Source organism: Salvelinus alpinus, chromosome 37, assembly GCF_045679555.1.
Source record: "Salvelinus alpinus chromosome 37, SLU_Salpinus.1, whole genome shotgun sequence".
Lineage (NCBI taxonomy): Eukaryota > Metazoa > Chordata > Actinopteri > Salmoniformes > Salmonidae > Salvelinus > Salvelinus alpinus.
In genome coordinates this window covers 2706696-2724395 of record NC_092122.1, presented here as the reverse complement: position 1 = coordinate 2724395, position 17700 = coordinate 2706696, and the positions used below count along the sequence as shown (strand labels likewise).

The window sequence follows — 17700 nt, the reverse complement described above, 5'->3', positions numbered from 1 at the left end:
TTCTGTCAAGCCGTCTACGCGTACAGTTTGACGCATATGTTCGATAAATTCAATGTATGCATGCACCACTCAGAACCTACTGAAACTGCCGCTGAAACGCAATGCTGCAAGGCAAACAGCGTTGTCGGTCTGATCGAGCGTAAACCGTGGCAGATTGCCTCGAGGGTTGGAAAACAAAGACATCCAAATTTACTACAAAAAGAATCACATGGATTTCAAAATGCCCTCAATCAAATTCCATAATTTAATACAGGTACAATGAATACGTATTAAATAAGCAGCACTGAGACAATAATGACACAAGTAGTCTATGCTTTGGTTATTTCTAGTTTTGAGATTATTTATCAAATATGGTTTACAGTATGTACAGTATGATGCAATGTATTTAAAGTCAGTACATTTGATGAAAAACAGCTTTTCCTATTAAATCCACAAATAATCCACCCCATTGTGTAACCAACTCGCTCTTGAAATAGCCCTTTCATTCATCACATTGTTCCAGTGGGGAACAGTCCTGTCCTGAGTATCCTGGCCTGGGAACTCAGAGGAAATGGGGCTCCTTGAGTTGCAGGAGTGGGACAGGCACTGTGGTACATCATTAATCAATGTTCTCATGTTCATTCGTCACAGATTAGGATGGGGATTTATTAAATCCCCCTTTTGTCTCACAGGGGTCTGTGAGTGTCACCACTCACTGACATTCTTTGTTTCGCAACATGAATCATGCTGGAAATGTTTGAAGCAGATGTAACCCGTATGAATCTTTGATGATGCAGTTGTACTCGAGTTAACGCAAAGATAGCAAGGCAACTATGTTTTGTCCTGGGTCCATGTAGGCCACAGCACAATGATAATCAATAGACATAACCACTGCAGCTGTTACAACTTATTGTATGTACTTGGTCTGATATAGTAATTTCATCGCTGGTATCCTCTTATCATTTTGCCTTCTAGCCCAAAGGGACAGGATCCTAGTGACAAGAACACCAATTAATTATCAGAAACTATATCACAGATTTATTTGACCAAACTACTGTAAATAATATGATCTAAAAAATTATGCTGTGCATTTAATTTCTCAAATACTGCAAATGCAGATATTGAATCATAATTCTAATCAAATATATATGAACTTACTGTACAATCTTTTTTTTTTTTTACCTCATATGAACAGAATAGACATCAAAAAACACAATCCCACCTTCTGGTAGAGTTCCTCCTTCTCAAAATAAAAAAAGCATCACTTCGGTGTCTAAGATCTTCATCTGGGATCCCTCGTGGTCCAGTATGATTCCCCTCCATCCATCTACAGTCTGTACAGTGTCCCCAATCCCATAGCTGAACAGCAATAGCCCTGAGTGTTACAGAAGCTCCATTTATACCTGGTGCTAACGTGTACTTTCTCCTGATTTTGTCCACATTCTGATTGTGCCCACATTTGTAGACAGGTGTTGACAATCAAAATACACATTGGGAACTGATTGTAATTATATCTTTCTGGCCATGTCTAGACTTGACAGTTAATGCAGTTTTTGTATTCTGATAATGGAATTACAAACACATCATGCATCTTCACCTACATTTAAGTGTGTCTGCCATATTGTGTCCGAAATCGGATTCCCTTTTGCTGCACTACATTCAAATGCCAGTAAGCATTGTTAACGGTGGCATAGGCAAAATATGAAGTGGCATAGGAAAATTTTTATAAGAGCCCTGAATGCTGATTGGCTGACAGGCGTGGTATATCAGACCATATACCACAGGTATGACAAAACATTTATTTTTACTGCTCTAGTTATGTTGGTAGCCAGTTTATAATAGCAATAAGGCACCTCGGGGGTTTGTGGTATATGGCCAATATACCACGGCTAAGGTCTGTGTTCGGCACTCCGCGATGCGTCGTGCTTAAGAACAGCCCTTAGCCGTGGTATATTGGCCATATACCACACCCCCCTCGTGCCTAATTGCTTAATTATAACAATGTTTATAACTCTAGCCAAAAAAATGATAATATTCTAAATATAAGCCAGCTGGCTAGCGTTTGAGGCCAACAAACACTTACCTCACACGATAACCACTGTGCAAAAACATTGAATCAACATTGTTTCCAACAAACAAAACAAAAATGAAATGTCATGATGTTGAATCAATGTGGAAAACTGATTCGATTTGAAAAAAGTAAACAAAGGTCATTTTGTATTTTTTTTCACCCAACTTTGAACCTAAATCCAATGATAGGTTTGAAACGTTTGTTCGATTTCACGCTGCATTCACGTTAGTTAACTCAAGCAAATGTAAATCAAAAGTAGACGTTGAACTGACATCTGTTCCCAGTGGGTAGGAATATATTTGCTTCACAACGTTAAAATAAAAAGGTGGCTCACACAAGTTTCTGAAGACTTGCGGTGAGAATGCTGATGACATCACACACCATGTGCACTTTTGGTAACCTGATTGTATCCAGACTGAGAAGAAAGCCGGACACAATGCGTCCCCAACCAGCTCCTGAGGGGGTCAGCCTGATCTGAGCACAATCAGACCTCAATGCGGACCTTTGTACGTCTAGACGGCTGCTTTTACACAGGCAGACCAATTCTGCTTTTTTATTCTCACTAATTGGTCTTTTGACCAATCAGATCAGCTCTGAATAAGATCTGATATGAAAAGATCTGCTAGGATTGGTCAAAAGACCAATTAGAGGAAAAGATATCAGAATTGGGCTGCTTTTGTAATTGCAGCCAACCTGTTCTTTCATTGCAATCATTGTGTTCTGATAGTCGCATCTACGTATTGAGTGTAGTAATGCCCTCTAACCACCTCCAGAGGTAGTCATACACGCATTTTATCTGGTCGTCCCTAGTTAACACAGCCAGAAAGTCAGAATTATGGACAATCCTTGCCCATTTCTACAATTTATCTTCTTAAAATGAGATTTTCTACCTGAACCTAACTTTAAACACACTGCTAACCTTATGCCTGATGTTAAATTAAGACCAAAAAGGCTCATTTTTAGACTTTTTAGCCAATTTAGACTTTGTGGCTGTGGGATCTGACTTTGTAGCTGCTACTAGTGATGACCATTTTATCTGGATTTTTTTACAAGTGTCAACAGATGTGGTGAAACCATTCAATTCATCATTATAGCACCCAGTAAAATGATTGGCAATTGACACCATTGACTCAAGGCATCAATAATTGTCCAATCATGAAACTGAAATCATTATTTTTTAAACAATCTCCCCAATAATGTTAATACTTGGAAGGACTAGGAAAATGTGGTCACAATGCAGAGACAATGGACGGATAACAGACACATTTTAATACCATATGTTAGTGACAGAACTTGATCAGATAGTAATTGGATCAGGATAATAAAAACCACATGTTAGCACAAGGTGTAAACTAGGCTATTGAGAAGTGGTGTTGCTGTCGGGAGATAGGGGGAGTGTGCTAAAACACTGAGACCTAAATCTCAAGCTCTAGGAGATATCATGATGTACAGTGCAATCGGAAAGTATTCTGTTACATTACAGCCTTATTCTAAAATAGATTAAATTGTTTTTTTGCTCATCAATCTACCCCATAATGACAAAGCAAAAACAGGTTCAGAACCTTTTGCACATTTATATTAAATAAAACAGAAATATTACATTACATAAGTATTCAGACCCTTTACTCAGTACTTTGTTGAAGCACCTTTGGCAGCAATTACAGTCTCTAGTCTATTTGGGTATGATGCTACAAGCTTGGCACACCTGTATTTGGGGAGTTTCTCCTATTCTCTGCAGATCTTCTCCAGCTCTGTCAGGTTGGATGGGGAGCGTTGCTGCACAGCTATTTTCAGATCTCTCCAAAGATGTTTGATCGGGTTCAAGTCCGGCCTCTGGCTGGGCCACTCAAGGACATTTAGTGACTTGTTCCGAAGCCACTCCTGCATTGTTTTGGTCATTGTCCTGTTGGAAGGTAAACATTCGCCCCAGTCTGAGGTCCTGAGCATTCTGGTTTTCATCAAGGACCTCTCTGTACTTTGCATCGTTCATCATTCTCGGGATCCTGACTAGTTTCCCAGTCTCTGCCACCCCCATGCTTCACCATACAGATGGTTCCAGGTCTCCTCCAGGTGTGAAACTTGGAGTTCAATCTTGGTTTCATCAGACCAGAGAATTTTATTTATCATGGTCTGAGTCCTTTAGGTGCCTTTTGGCAAACTCAAAGCAGGCTGTCATGTGCCTTTTACTGAGGAATGACTTCTGTGTCTGGCCACTCTACCATAAAGGCCTGATTGGGGGAGTGCAGTAGAGATGGTTGTCCTTATGGAAGGTTCTCCCATCTCCACAGAGGAACTCTGTCAGAGTGAACATTGTATTCTTGGTCTCTCCCAAGGCCCTTCTCCCCCGATTGCTCAGTTTGGCCGGGCTGCCAGCTCTAGGAAGAGTGTTCGTCGTTCCAAACTTCTTCCATTTAAGAATGATGGAGGCCACTGTGTTCTTTGAGACTTTCAATGTTGCAGACATTTTTTGGTACCCTTTCCCAGATCTGTGCCTCGACACAATCCTGTCTCTGCGCTCTACGGACAATTCCTTCGACCTCATGGCTTGGTTTTTGCTCTGACATGCACTGTCAACTGTGGGACCTTATATAGACAGGTGTGTGCCTTTCCAAATCATGTCCAATCAATTGAATTTACCACATGTGGACTCCAATCAAGTTGTAGATACATCTCAAGGATGATCAATGGAAACAGGATGCACCGGAGCTGATTTTTGAGTCTCATAGCAAAGGATCTGAACACTTATGTAAATAAGGTATTGCTGTTTTTCATTTTTAATAAATGTGCAAAAATGTCTAAAACCCTGTTTCACTTTGACATTATGAGGTATTGTGTGTAGATTGATGAGGAAAACAATACATGTAATCCATTTTAGAACAAGGCTGTAAAGTAACAAAATGTGGATAAAGGGGTCTGAATACTTTCCGAATGCATTGTAGGTGGGATGTAATGGGGTACTCATAGTTTTTGTATTTGGTAACTGATTCATTGATAGTGTTACCTAGGCATGTGTGCTTCTTACGTGCCTAATATACACCCCATCAAGTGATTGCTATGCAGTATGGACATGAGAATTTGTCTTTCAGTTGAACAAAGAGCACAGTTGAGTTGTTGACATTTCAGTGATCAAACACAGCATATGTTCCTGATATTGAATACATTGCATAGTTTATTTGCAAAAAGATAATAGCACAGTATAAAAAGTATTAGTGAGAAAAATAATGCATGATTTGCACCTAACTTTGGCTGGTTAGAGCGATGGTCATTCTTTCTTCTCTGTAACAGTCAACGTAGTAAAATAATAATGCATAATTTCTCCTAACTCAGACTGGTTGGAATAATCAATCTTTATTCTCTGTAGTAGTCACTGTAATAATAACTTTGGGAACATTCAATGGGGAAACGCATGAGGAGAACTTGAACAAATCACGGCGGACTAAATACGCTGGAAAACTGTTGTCAGTGGCCTACGCTTCATGAGTAGAAAAATACGTAAGTAAGTAACTAGATATTCAATCAGGGAAGTTAGTGAGCTCGTCTTTGCCAATGTTTCCTCCACTGAGGATGACCACCACGTTCCTCCCAGCAATGTCAGGGATTCTGTCGTTAGCGATGGCTGCGAATGCCGCGGACCCTGACGGTTCCACCAGGAGCCCCGCCCTGTACAGGGTCGACACGGCAGCCTTGATCTCCTCATCGCTCACCAGTACGATCTCCTCAACGTAGCGCTGGCACAGCTCGTAGGGCAGGGTGCCTGGGGGGGAGGAGACACAACACACCAGGCAGTTAGCAATGGTAGATGTTTTAATCTTTACGTGACTTATGGTACAAAACACATCAGGGAGTTAGCACAGGTTAAGAAGGTACAATTCACAGATTAGTTTGCTTGGCTATGGTTCATTCCAGATGAAGACAACGTTGTTCCCTCTTATGTCCTGATCTTTTCGGATTTATTTAGGTCTAGCCAATGTACTGTACCGGCAAAAGGTGGAGCCAGTCCTGACGCGATGCTCTTGGTGTCCATGCCTATAGGCTTCTTCTCGATGAAACTTTTGTACATGGTGCAGGCTAATGAATCAAAGACAGGAAATTAAAGGTAAACAAAATGGTCATACTGTATATCAACCCCTCAGTATATTGTCCCATGTGTATGTTCATGTATATCAGTTAGTGGTGTATCATAGTTGTAAAAAGCCCTGCCTGATAATGTCTTGGTGAGATTTAAACAACAGGTGTTATGTACCTCCTTCTGGCTCTACTCCATAGATCCTTGTCTTCTCGCAGCCGGCCAGTTTGATGGCAGCAGCCACCCCAGCCAGTAGACCTCCTCCTCCACAGCACACCACCACTACATCAGGCTGGGGCATCACCTCCAGTACCTCAAAACCTAGACTACAGCACAGAGAGAGGGGGGTGGGAGCGAGGGAGTGAGAGAGACAGACAGCGAGAGACAGACCAGCATTTTATTTTCCCTAGGCCCGCATAAAGCTGGTTGTGTTGTCTTGTTCGGCTGTTCTATACCTGGCATGTCCTGCAATCAGGTCCAGGTCGTCATATGAGTGGAGGAACGTCATGTTTTCCTCCTGGACACAACGATTCACCACGTTCATCAGCAAGGCCGTGGGCACCCGTTCCACCTCACATCCAAAATTCTGGAGCGAATAGACAGATATGTTTGGTTATTTTCAGATGTGTCATTTTAGACGATACAATTTAAAGACTGAAACAGTCAATTGGAAACAAGAACCTGACTTGTATGAGTGTAGATCTGGATACAGGGGCTGTCTCTGGCATCACCACTTTCCCCTTGGAGCCGTAGTGTTTAGAGGCATACGCAAAAGACTTCCCATAGTTCCCTGCAGACATGGTGACAAAATGGGCTCCTTTTGGTCTCCTGGCAAACTGGTTGGCCACTCCTCTTATCTTAAACGAACCTGGCAATTAACACAATGACAGAAACTGCTGTTATTGTATCACTCTCAATGTCCAACATCAACCATGTCTATCAATATATCTACTACAAAACGGCCTACATTATTCATTGAAACTTGTACAGTAGTAATGTAAATGTGCCTGACTAAGGCATTTAATTCATACACAAACTCACCAGTCCTCTGCATGTTCTCCAGTTTGATGTGGATGTTACAGGGGATGTTGAGCGGTAGTGTTGTTTGGCACCATGGGATCATAGGAGTATTGATGACTCCCAAAGGACTGGTCCTCACTGTCTCTCTGGCATCTCTTAGCAGATCCAAAGTGATGGCTTTCATTGATAGTGGCACGTCCACCATGCTGAAAGACAACCACAGAGTTGTATCAAAGTGGTTCGAAACAGTCTTGGTGGGATTATCCTAAAAACAGTCATTAATTTGCATAGAAAACAACCTCTCACTCAACCTCTCACTCAACATCAACAAAACAAAGGAGATGATTGTGTACTTCAGGAAACAGCAGAGGGTGCCCCTCCAGGACACCTACAGCACCCGATGTCACAAGAAGGCCTAAACCACCCGAGCCACTGCCTGTTCACCCCGCTATCATCCAGAAGGCGAGGTCAGTACAGGTGCATCAAAGCTGGGACCGAGAGACTGAAAAACAGCTTCTATCTCAAGGCCATCAGACTGTTAAACAGCCATCACTAGCACATTAGAGGCTGCTGCCTATAGGCATAGATTAGAAATCACTGGCCACTTTAAGGAATGGAACACTAGTGACTAATATATAATAATGTTGACATATCTGGCATTACTCATCTCATATGTATATACTGTATTCTATACTATTCTACTCTATCTTAGTCACTTAATAATGTTTACATATCTTGCATTACTCATCTCATATGTATATACTGTATTCTATACTATTCTACTCTATCTTAGTCCGTTCCGCTCTGACATCGCTCGTCCATATGTACATAGTCTTAATTCATTCCTACTTGTGTGTATTGGGTATATGTTGTGTAATTTGTGAGATATTATTGTACTGTCGGAGCTAGAAGCACAAGCATTTCGCTACACCCTGCTAATCACGTGTATGTAACCAATAACATTTGATTTGATGAGAAGGATTATCCTTATGACTTGCTTAGCTCCTTTCCACCAAATTAAACATTATATATTGTTTCATTCTTCTGCTCTGTTAATACTTGCAAAAAGAGTTAACGTTAATGAAATCACGTAACACAAAATTATCTCACCATTGACATGGTGGAACTATTACTACAGATTTAACGTTACACATTTGTGCAATATATTCCACTTTTGCGGGTGTAACAGTCAATATAATCAGAGACAGTTGTATAATTCTAGTCAACGTACCTTGATACTTTCGAAAAATATATGCAAATGTATGGATTTTCGAGATTTTTATCCAATTTACGGAGCAGAATTTCAACAGCTCCGTTATGTTTACACAGTGTTACAGTTATTCTGGCACCCGCAACACAAGTAAACCCTAGCTGGAACTAAAGCCACACGCGACTTGTTTCTAGTCGGACATTGTTTTGAGACGGAACGAAGAAATGGCTGCGTCTGTCCGAAAAAGTTAAGTTGTAACCTGAATTAGTCAATTAAAAACGTATTTTCGTAGCAAATAGTTGTGAAAAATCATGGGTGTCGTGAGACATATCGTGTGCGCGATGTCTGGGGGAGTTGACAGCTCTGTAACGGCTTTGTTACTCAGAAGAAGAGGTGAGACGTTCCTTCACTGGAACACTCAACATTAACTAGCTAAAATCCTTGAGACGATACAAATAAACGGAATATTTTTTTAATGAGTTAACGGAATATGTCTTATTTGATATATCTAATGTTGCTTGTTTACTGTAAGTTTCACGTCTTCCCATTGGCTTGTTTTATTGACAGGGTACCACGTTACTGGAGTGTTTATGAAGAACTGGGATACCCTGGATGAGAATGGGGTGTGTTCCTCCGAAAAGGACTGTGAAGATGCCTACAAAGTGTGCCAGAATCTGGACATACCTTTCCATCAAGTGTCCTACGTCAAAGAGTACTGGCACGAAGTGTTCACGTAGGTATCCTCCTTAATTAGATGATTGTTAAATCTGTATAATTGGAACAGTTGTAGCCCGGCTAAGCAGACAGCTGCACTCACCTTAATTGAAATAATGTGAGTTATCCCGGGATTAGGTTGGTGTCACAAGGCTAGATCTGGGGTGTGTTCATTGTCTTGCAAAGGAAACCGTTTACCGTTTAAGAACCAAACAGAGCAAATGGAACGAAATGGGAAGGGATTTATCTGAATGTGTCCAATAGAAACACACATTTTCATTGCAAAACGTTTTCCGTTTGCAACAGAATCTGATAAATGATGGGTGGATATAACCCAGATGGGTGGATATAATTTGTGGAACGTTCCAACAGGAATCTGATAGTGAATATACCCCAGATTGATGGGTATAATTTGTGGAACGTTCCAATAGGAATCAGTTCCAAAAACTTTGAAGTACAACGTTGCCAACAAACAATGCGTACAAAGTAGCATAATCAATTCACCTAGTTAACTAGCTGCCGAATAGGCATCAACTCATCACGTAGCTTATTCTTAATGTTTATCCATAGACTACCAGAGTGAGGACAGACATTTTTCAGCATAAACGTGGTGAGTAAAAAACTTTATCAAATAGCCCACTCCCTACCCGGTATCTTATTCTACCACTATACAACTTTGTATGTGCGTTGTTTGTTGGCAACCTTGTTATTTACAACGTTTTTGGAAGAGATTCCTGTTGGAACGTTCCACAAATTATACCCACCCACTCCAGATTGCTCTCTTTCTCAATGTCTGACCAATGTCTCCCTTCTTCAGCAATCTTTTGAAGGAATATGAGAAGGGCAGGACACCAAATCCAGACATTCTGTGCAACAAACACATCAAATTCAACCACTTCTACAATTATGCCATCAACGGCTTGGGTATGTAGCATAATAATGCTCAGTATTAGTATGCATTATATTGTAAAAACATCCAAGTATGCTATGAACTTCAAGTACCATTAAAGAAACTGAGCTTGTACAAAAAAAAGACAATATTGTGTTGTTGCTGATTTCCCCCTAGGTGCTGATGCCATGGCGACAGGCCACTATGCCAGGACATCTCAGGAGGATGAAGATGTCTTCCAACAGAGTCATGTGTCTCCTCCCCCTCAACATGTCTTCAGAGACCGCTTTGAGATCCGGAACCGTAAGAACAACAGACTCCTCTCAACATCTTTCTGTGCTTTTCTCATACCAATGTTTTATTATTATTATTATTATGTCAATCTTACCTCTATAACAATATGGAGACTTTGGGCGTTTTCACATATCATCTTATGATCCGGATCCTGGAGCGTTTGGTACCCTGATCCGCGCTATAAAGTATGTGTGAAATGCAAACAAACGCCGTTTGAAATGAAACCTGGTCCTGCGTGAGTAGCGGGTCCAAGATCCAGGACCTAGGGTACCAGGTATTGTGACGTGGCAGCACGAGTCGCGTGGAACTTTTTTGCCCGTTGTAAAGAAGCTAGCTCGCTAACGTCATGTAGAATGTGCGTCTTGCTAATCACACCCTGAAACGGTTATTTTCAGGTCGTGTGAAATCAAAATATGATCTGTAGAATTCTCAAAAACGGTCCAGGGTACCTGCGTTTTATATGTGAAAGGCTTTTATCTGTAAGTCTGTAGACATTTGATATGTGTCGAGAAATTCAGGGAACTTGAATGAGTACCACCATTGGTTATATTTGAGATAGGGACCGATATTATAGGGCTGTCGTTAGATTGGCGTCTCAGATTTGTAACCCTTTGTTATCTCCGTTGAAGCGGTGAGGTTGTACCAGGGAGCGGACCGTTTTAAGGACCAGACATTCTTCCTCAGCCAGATGTCTCAGGATGCTTTGCGGCGTACAGTCTTTCCCCTGTCGGGACTCACCAAAGACTACGTGAAGAAGATTGCAGCCGAGGCCGGCTTCCAACACGTCCTGAAGAGGAAAGAGGTAACTAACCACACAGACAGATACACTGCCCGCTGTATGTACTGTATTTTGACATTAAAGCAAAACATTTACATTTGTCTCTGTACTCCAGCATTTTCGATTTGAGATCAAATATCTCATATGAGGCGACAAGTACAGAATGTCAACTTTAACATGAGGTTCGAAATATGATTTAGGCCTCAGACTAGGCCTTGTAGAAACAGGGTCAATCAAGTTAGGTCTGCCAAATTAATGTAGTATTGGAAACAATACATCAATCCAGGCATAGCCTATCATCATAAAAAGTGTAGTTTATAACGTGCACAATTAGAAGCATCAATCTACTCTACTGTTCAAAAGTTTGGGGTCACTTAGAAATGTCCTTGTTTTTGAAAGAAAAGCGAATTATTTTTGGTACATTGAAATAAAATTGATCAGAAATACAGTGTTGACATTGTTAATGTTGTAAATGACTATTGTAGCTGGAAACGGCACATTTTTTATGGAATATCTACGTAGGCGTACAGGGGCACGTTATCAGCAACCATCACTCCTGTGTTCCAATGGCATGTGTTAGCTAATCCAAGTTTATCATTTTAAAAGGCTAATTGATCATTAGAAAACCCTTTTGCAATTATGTTGGCAGCTTCATTAAATTGTACCCGCAAAACACCAGTCTCAACACCAACGGTGAGGAGGCGACTCCGGGATGCTGGCCTTCTAGGCAGAGTTGCAAAGAAAAAGGCATATCTCAGACTGGCCAATAAAAGGAAAAGATTAAGATGGGTAAAAGAACACAGACACTGGACAGAGGAGGCCTAGAACAAGTACATTTCTAGGTGACCCCAAACTTTTGATCAGTAGTGTATGTAGTTCAAGCTTGACTAAATTCGAGCCCAGTAACTTTGCTCACCGCATCCTCCTTCGATTGCCTCGTCTGGCTGCCACAAAGCCCCCCCCCCCCCCACCTTGGAGACAGTCAATCACATCATTGTGGAGCTGCTGATCTGCTTGAAGTGTGTGCGTGCCACTGGCCATGTACTTTCCTGGACATGCTAGCTGTTCTCGGCGACGCATCACTTCAAAGCATTCCGTCTTGGTGTTATCGGTTGGCCTACTACTACTCGTAGTACCTTTTTTTTAACTTATGAATCGCAAATTACCATACATCTGACATTTCGATTTCATCCATCATTTTTATTTCAATTTGGTTGTCCAAAATACTGTCAGCTTGCACTGCGTCTTTGCTGATGAATGCCCTTGATCTCTAACCTGTCAATTGGTTCAATGACATTGTTGTTTCGTCTATTAATCGCTTCTAATAGACCTGAAAATGATGCATTAAACATGAATTTGAGACTTTTTTTATAATGCGTGATGTCCCACGTTCAACCTGAACACACAAATAGTAGGAGTTTGCGCTGGCTTCAGCCATGACGCACGAGAGAGAAACGAAACATCTGCACGTCACCTGCAGGTGCGCGCTTGTGTGTTTCACTGTCCAATCTGAGTCTCGGACGTGATCTGAACGCGTGATCTGAGGCTGTTTGGTCTCTTGCGCATCAACTTGGGAAAGCCTCAAGGGAGAGCGGACAGTGCATTATAAACAAAGCGCCGCATATATTGCCAGAAAAATAACACATCTGATCATTTTTTTCCTTTTTTTGTGGGGTGTGGAGAAAAGGGGGCATCCGTTAAACAGTAATTCATCTTCTCCGGCCTATCTTTATCGGCTATTTTCTCAAAATGACCTTTCTCAGCTTTCAAAGGAGGTACATTTACATTATTCCACACGCTGGTTCTTAGGACTTGTAGCCAGACTTGTCCAAAGGCTTTTTTTGATATCTTGTCATTTTTATTTCAAGTGGCATTTTATCTGTAAGTTTATGCAAAATTTCACCTCCGTCACATTGACAGTGTCATTGAATTTTGGTACACCAGAAGTACATTCATTTCCAATGGAACGCTGCATTTGCCTTGCAGGATTGTGTTGCAGTTTGACTGCATTCGGTGTGGTGCATACGTTGGATTTATCGAACGTATGTGTGGACATCTTGACAGAAATGGTAGCAGAAGGTGAATGTTGAACTTTTGTTGCCACACATCCAGATGACGATGCATACCATTTTGCGCAATATGCTGTTGGTATGATCAAGGCGTATGCATCCGTCAGTGTTTATATTTATTGAGGATTTGCTTCATTTGCATATTTTAAATCAAAATGTTTTTCTTTTAATAGAAAAATCTGTTCTATGTATGTATACTTTCAACTGGTAAAGCTTCATTCTGATATGAGTAAAGGGGAAAAATAGCCTGTTAGGGTGTGGTATCTGGTCTTAATGTGCATGCTACTGTAACAGTATAACTTTAAACCGTCCCCTCGCCCCGACACGGGCGCGAACCAGGGACCCTCTGCACACATCAACAACAGTCACCCAAGAAGCGTCGTTACCCATCGCTCCACAAAAGCCGCGGCCCTTGCAGAGCAAGGGGAAACCCTACTTCAAGGTCTCAGCAAGTGACGTAACCGATTGAAAGGCTATTAGCGCGCACCACCGCTAACTAACTAGCTAGCCATTTCACATCTGTTACACTACCATGATTACAGATAATCATTCATGAATAATGATGATCATACCCCCAAAATCATAAATAAAGATCATACCCTCCCAAAAATGCTAATGTGATAGACTACTAGTTAATTTGTCCAAATACTCGTGACTTCTTCACATGGTGCTGGGGACTTGTGCTTTCATTTCTCAACGGTAAAACAGATGTGTATGAAAATACCCTCAAATTAAAGGTGACATTCACCTCATGCTGTACATTCACCTCATATGAAACATTTGATCTCAAATCTAAAATGCTGGAGTATAGAGCCAAATGTAAAATGTTAGTTTTGCTGTCCAAGTACATACGGACAGGAGTACTAAAGTATTGATCATCTCTCCTCTCTGAGCTGCCTACAGATTAACAAAGTTTAACATAATTTCATTGCATTGTTGTTGTTCGGCCTACACCCTAATTACACTGTATTGACAAAGATTACATCTTACAAAGTCACTTGTATGTTTTCGTGGTCTGTGTGGCAACACTGAATATCATTATCTGTTTCCAGAGTATGGGCATCTGCTTTATTGGAGAGAGGAAATTTGAGGATTTCATTCTAGAGGTATGGAATTAAAATACACACACAACTGTACTGTATGAAGTTTATTATTGAGATACACTGGCCATAGTAATAAATAAACATGTTTGTGTGTAATAACAATCTGCATTTCTGTTTTTCTGTCAGTATTTAGAGCCGAAACCAGGGAACTTTGTCTCCATTGAGGATGGGAAGATCATGGGGGAACATAAAGGTAATGCTGTGTGATATCCTCAGTGGTATCTTCTATGGTAGTGCTTGTCCCACTATCCTCATAAGAGTACTGCTCTTCCAATAGTAAACCTTTACATTAACGACTGGTTCTCTGCATCTTCTTCCTTTCAGGTTGGTTCACCCTGACACTAGGCCAAAGGGCTAGGATTGGTGGGCAGAGGGATGCATGGTTTGTTGTGGACAAAGACATTACTACTGGAGAAGTGTTTGTGGTAAGGAATGGTTTCTACCTCTTTCGATACTATTATAGCTAATTTTGTCCTAAACAACCAGCCTAACTACAGTACAGGCAGATCTCCCACCTCCTTGCTGTTGATTATCAATGGGATTCTGATTCTAAACTCCCTAACATCAGGGTCCGACCACCAATCACCCGGCTCTATTCAGAGACACAGTACGAACAGATCGTTTCCATTGGATAACGGAGGACCCTCCCACTGAGCTGATCCAGACTAAGATGATGGAGTGTCACTTCCGCTTCATCCACCAGATGCCTCTCAGTGAGTCACATAACACGTTAGGGCCAGACACAGTTTGTAAGGATGTGTCATTAACAATACTTTTACCTGGGCCTCCCGAGTGGCGCAGCGGTCTAATGCCCTGCATCGCAGTGCTTGATGCGTCACTACAGACCCGGGTTCGATCCCAGGCTGTGTCACAACAGGCCATGACCGGGAGTCCCACAGGGCGACGCAAAAGTGGCCAAGTGTCATCAGGGTTAGGGGAGGGTTTGGCTGGGGGGGCTTTACTTGGCTTATCGCGCTCTAGCGTCTCCTTGTGGTGGGCCCGGGTGCCTGCAGGCTGACTTCGCTCGTCAGTTGAACGGTGTTTCCTGGTTAACGGGTTAAGCGGGCGGGTGTTTAGGAGCACGGTTTGGCGGGTCATGTTTCGGAGGACGCATGACTCGACCTTCGCCTCTCCCGGACCCATTGGGGAGTTGCAGCGATGAGACAAGAATTGGATTTGGATAATTGGATATGACAAAGTTGGGGAGAAAAAAACCAATATCGTTACCTCCCATACGGCTTAAGAAACAGCTTTATTGAGTCAAAAATGTACACTTCAAACGTGTTAGTGACATGTTAGTGTTAGTAACATGTTAATAACACAGTGAGGTTGTGTATCTCCAGCCCCTTGCACTGTGACCTTGAACATGGATGGCTCTGTGTGGATCATGCTGTCTCAGCCAATCAGAGCACTCACACCAGGACAGGTAAGTTCTCTGTTTCCCATACGTAGACATGTAAGCCGCCTGTCTCACCCTTTTCAGAGTTTGGGCAGTTGGTTTCATTACTTTCTAGGGATGTTTTGTTCTCAGAAGAATTTTAACTATGAGTAAAATTTCTTTAGGCCATTTTCAAATTGATTTATTGTCGTTAGGTCAGCTTTTAAGAGTAAAGCCAACCCATGAACCATTACAGTGGTTTTAGTTGAGCTGGTGTGTTAGTCCCAGTGTGTTATTCCTTAAGATCCTGATTAGCTAGCTAACAAAGGCCTATCATAGGCCCAACAAACGTAGCCAGCTGCTCCAGTGTGTCTCTGGTTTCTCTGACAGGGATTACTCCAGACTCTAGTCAGGGTACAAAGAGCCTTGTCCACGCTTGGATTACCGCCCTTTCTTCATGCGATATCCCATAACCCACTGCTCTGGGAAAACAATATGGCCGAGACGCGTTTGTCTTGGAGCTCTGGGCTCGAGGCCAGAGTGAGGGTAGATGAATAGAGAAGCGATAGAGAATAGTGGTGTGTGTATGCGCTCAAATGTGGGGGTTAGTTCAGAGGGACTAGGAGTCAATATTCAGCATCAATGTCTCCCACTAACATCAATTTTCTGTGCCCGTCTCATCTACCTCAACATTGACTGAATAGCCTTGCTTCAAAGCTTCCGTCAATGTCTGCTCATCACTACCCTCCCTTCTAATTTCTCCATATTCACTTCTCTCATCTCCCCCAGTTTGCAGTGCTGTACAAGGGGGATGAGTGTCTGGGAAGTGGGAAGATCGTCCGTCTGGGCCCCACAGAGCACACTCTCCAACAGGGGCGAGACCGCATGAAGGAAGCCCCTGTGGCCAAGGAGAGGACTCCGGAACCAGCCAGCTGAGCCTGAGAGAGACTTCCTAGAAACAGACACTAGGCCCAGGCCTATCCACTGTCGATATGGACCTAACCTTACATTGCAGACTTCAGTCACACTGCTGATGGAGAAGACTACTGTACTTCCACAAGCCTTATCCCATTCTCTGAACCCCTACTGAAGAACAGAAGAGCACACTGATCATGCTTTCGGACCTGTCCACTCGTCAAAAAACACACACTCAAACTTCCTCTGTACTGTTGCCCTCAGTTGATACATCTTCCTATTAGGGTACTTGTGACATACATCATTATTTGACAGTGTGGACTGTGTACAATCATGCACATGGTAATTCATTGTCTAATTTATTTATTTGGACAGATTATTAGAAAATGTGAAATGCATATTTAAAAAATTATGGATTTTGTGATAATCCAAACAAGTAGAGTGCCTGTTCCTTTGGTGCCATTTCACCTAAACACATTTTGGATTGAACTGCGATCTTTTCAACTATAAAATATGCAATATGTAAATAGAGAATAACTTGAATTCAGAAATGAAGAGCAAGTGATTAAACTTACGATTGTTTTAAATTATAAGTGATTTCTTGCCTTTTTGTGGCCAGCAGAAAACCTCACTGAAGAAATCCAGCTAAAGTATGTGTCACTTTACTTTACCTCTGTTGCTACTGATTCACGTCCTCGTCCTCTCTCGCCACAAGGGGGCGAACACGTACAAGTTATACTTAACCTTCTATACTTTGCCTATGCACTGGTGGTTAAATTAACATAATTGATGTTATACCAGGTGGAATGTAGATGTAACTACAAAAATAATGGAAACACTGGAGGAAATGTGGGATACAAAGTATGTTGTGGTTCCTGAGTTAATTAAGCGATTAACATCCCATTGTGCTTGGTTAGGGTGTATAAAATGCTGGGGAGAACATTATTTTGGCGGCCATGGCTATGCACCTATAGGATAGCAATGCCCCCATCCACAGTGCATGAGTAATCACAATGGTTTGATGAACATGAAAATGTTGTAAACCATATGCCATGGTCGTCACCAGATCTCAACCCAATTGGACACTTATGGGAGATTCTGGAGTGGTGCTTGAGACAGCGTTTTCCACCACCATCAACAAGACACCAATTTATGGAATTTCTTATGGAAGAATGGTATCGCATCCCTCCAATAGAGTTCCAGACACTTGTAGA

At 41.8% G+C, this 17700-nt stretch overlaps 2 protein-coding genes and 1 long non-coding RNA gene across 3 annotated transcripts; 1 reads left to right on the top strand and 2 right to left on the bottom strand.

Moving 5' to 3' along the window:
- Positions 1–309: 309 nt before the first annotated feature.
- Positions 310–2569, bottom strand: LOC139565958 (uncharacterized). Its single transcript, XR_011673016.1, has 3 exons — positions 2385–2569; positions 1202–1354; positions 310–971 (listed from the first exon to the last, which is right to left on the bottom strand). It is a non-coding gene; the product is annotated as an uncharacterized lncRNA (long non-coding RNA).
- Positions 2570–5201: 2632 nt separating this feature from the next.
- On the bottom strand, positions 5202–8527 carry srr (serine racemase). Its single transcript, XM_071386275.1, has 7 exons — positions 8368–8527; positions 7158–7342; positions 6803–6984; positions 6572–6702; positions 6294–6442; positions 6029–6118; positions 5202–5804 (listed from the first exon to the last, which is right to left on the bottom strand). The coding sequence occupies exons 2-7, from the start codon at positions 7339–7341 to the stop codon at positions 5563–5565; spliced, it is 978 nt and encodes a 325-aa protein (XP_071242376.1). The 5' UTR covers position 7342; positions 8368–8527; the 3' UTR covers positions 5202–5562.
- On the top strand, positions 8454–17076 carry trmu (tRNA 5-methylaminomethyl-2-thiouridylate methyltransferase). Its single transcript, XM_071386274.1, has 11 exons — positions 8454–8739; positions 8914–9079; positions 9878–9984; positions 10127–10252; positions 10873–11045; positions 14143–14196; positions 14320–14386; positions 14518–14618; positions 14762–14906; positions 15537–15619; positions 16361–17076. Exons 1-11 carry the CDS (start codon positions 8658–8660, stop codon positions 16505–16507), a joined length of 1251 nt encoding a protein of 416 aa, XP_071242375.1. The 5' UTR covers positions 8454–8657; the 3' UTR covers positions 16508–17076.
- The last annotated feature ends 624 nt before the right edge of the window (positions 17077–17700 follow it).

Excerpts from the sequence above, each read along its gene's own strand:
- srr (XM_071386275.1), bottom strand. The coding sequence starts at position 7,341 with ATGGTGGACGTGCCACTATCAATGAAAGCCATCACTTTGGATCTGCTA. Across the intron at positions 6,985-7,157 it reads GGAGAACATGCAGAGGACTG|GTTCGTTTAAGATAAGAGGA; the intron begins GTGAGTTTGTGT and ends GTTAATTGCCAG. Across the intron at positions 6,443-6,571 it reads CTGATTGCAGGACATGCCAG|TCTAGGTTTTGAGGTACTGG; the intron begins GTATAGAACAGC and ends TCTGTGCTGTAG.
- trmu (XM_071386274.1), top strand. The coding sequence starts at position 8,658 with ATGGGTGTCGTGAGACATATCGTGTGCGCGATGTCTGGGGGAGTTGAC. Across the intron at positions 9,080-9,877 it reads TACTGGCACGAAGTGTTCAC|CAATCTTTTGAAGGAATATG; the intron begins GTAGGTATCCTC and ends TCCCTTCTTCAG. Across the intron at positions 14,907-15,536 it reads CATCCACCAGATGCCTCTCA|CCCCTTGCACTGTGACCTTG; the intron begins GTGAGTCACATA and ends GTGTATCTCCAG.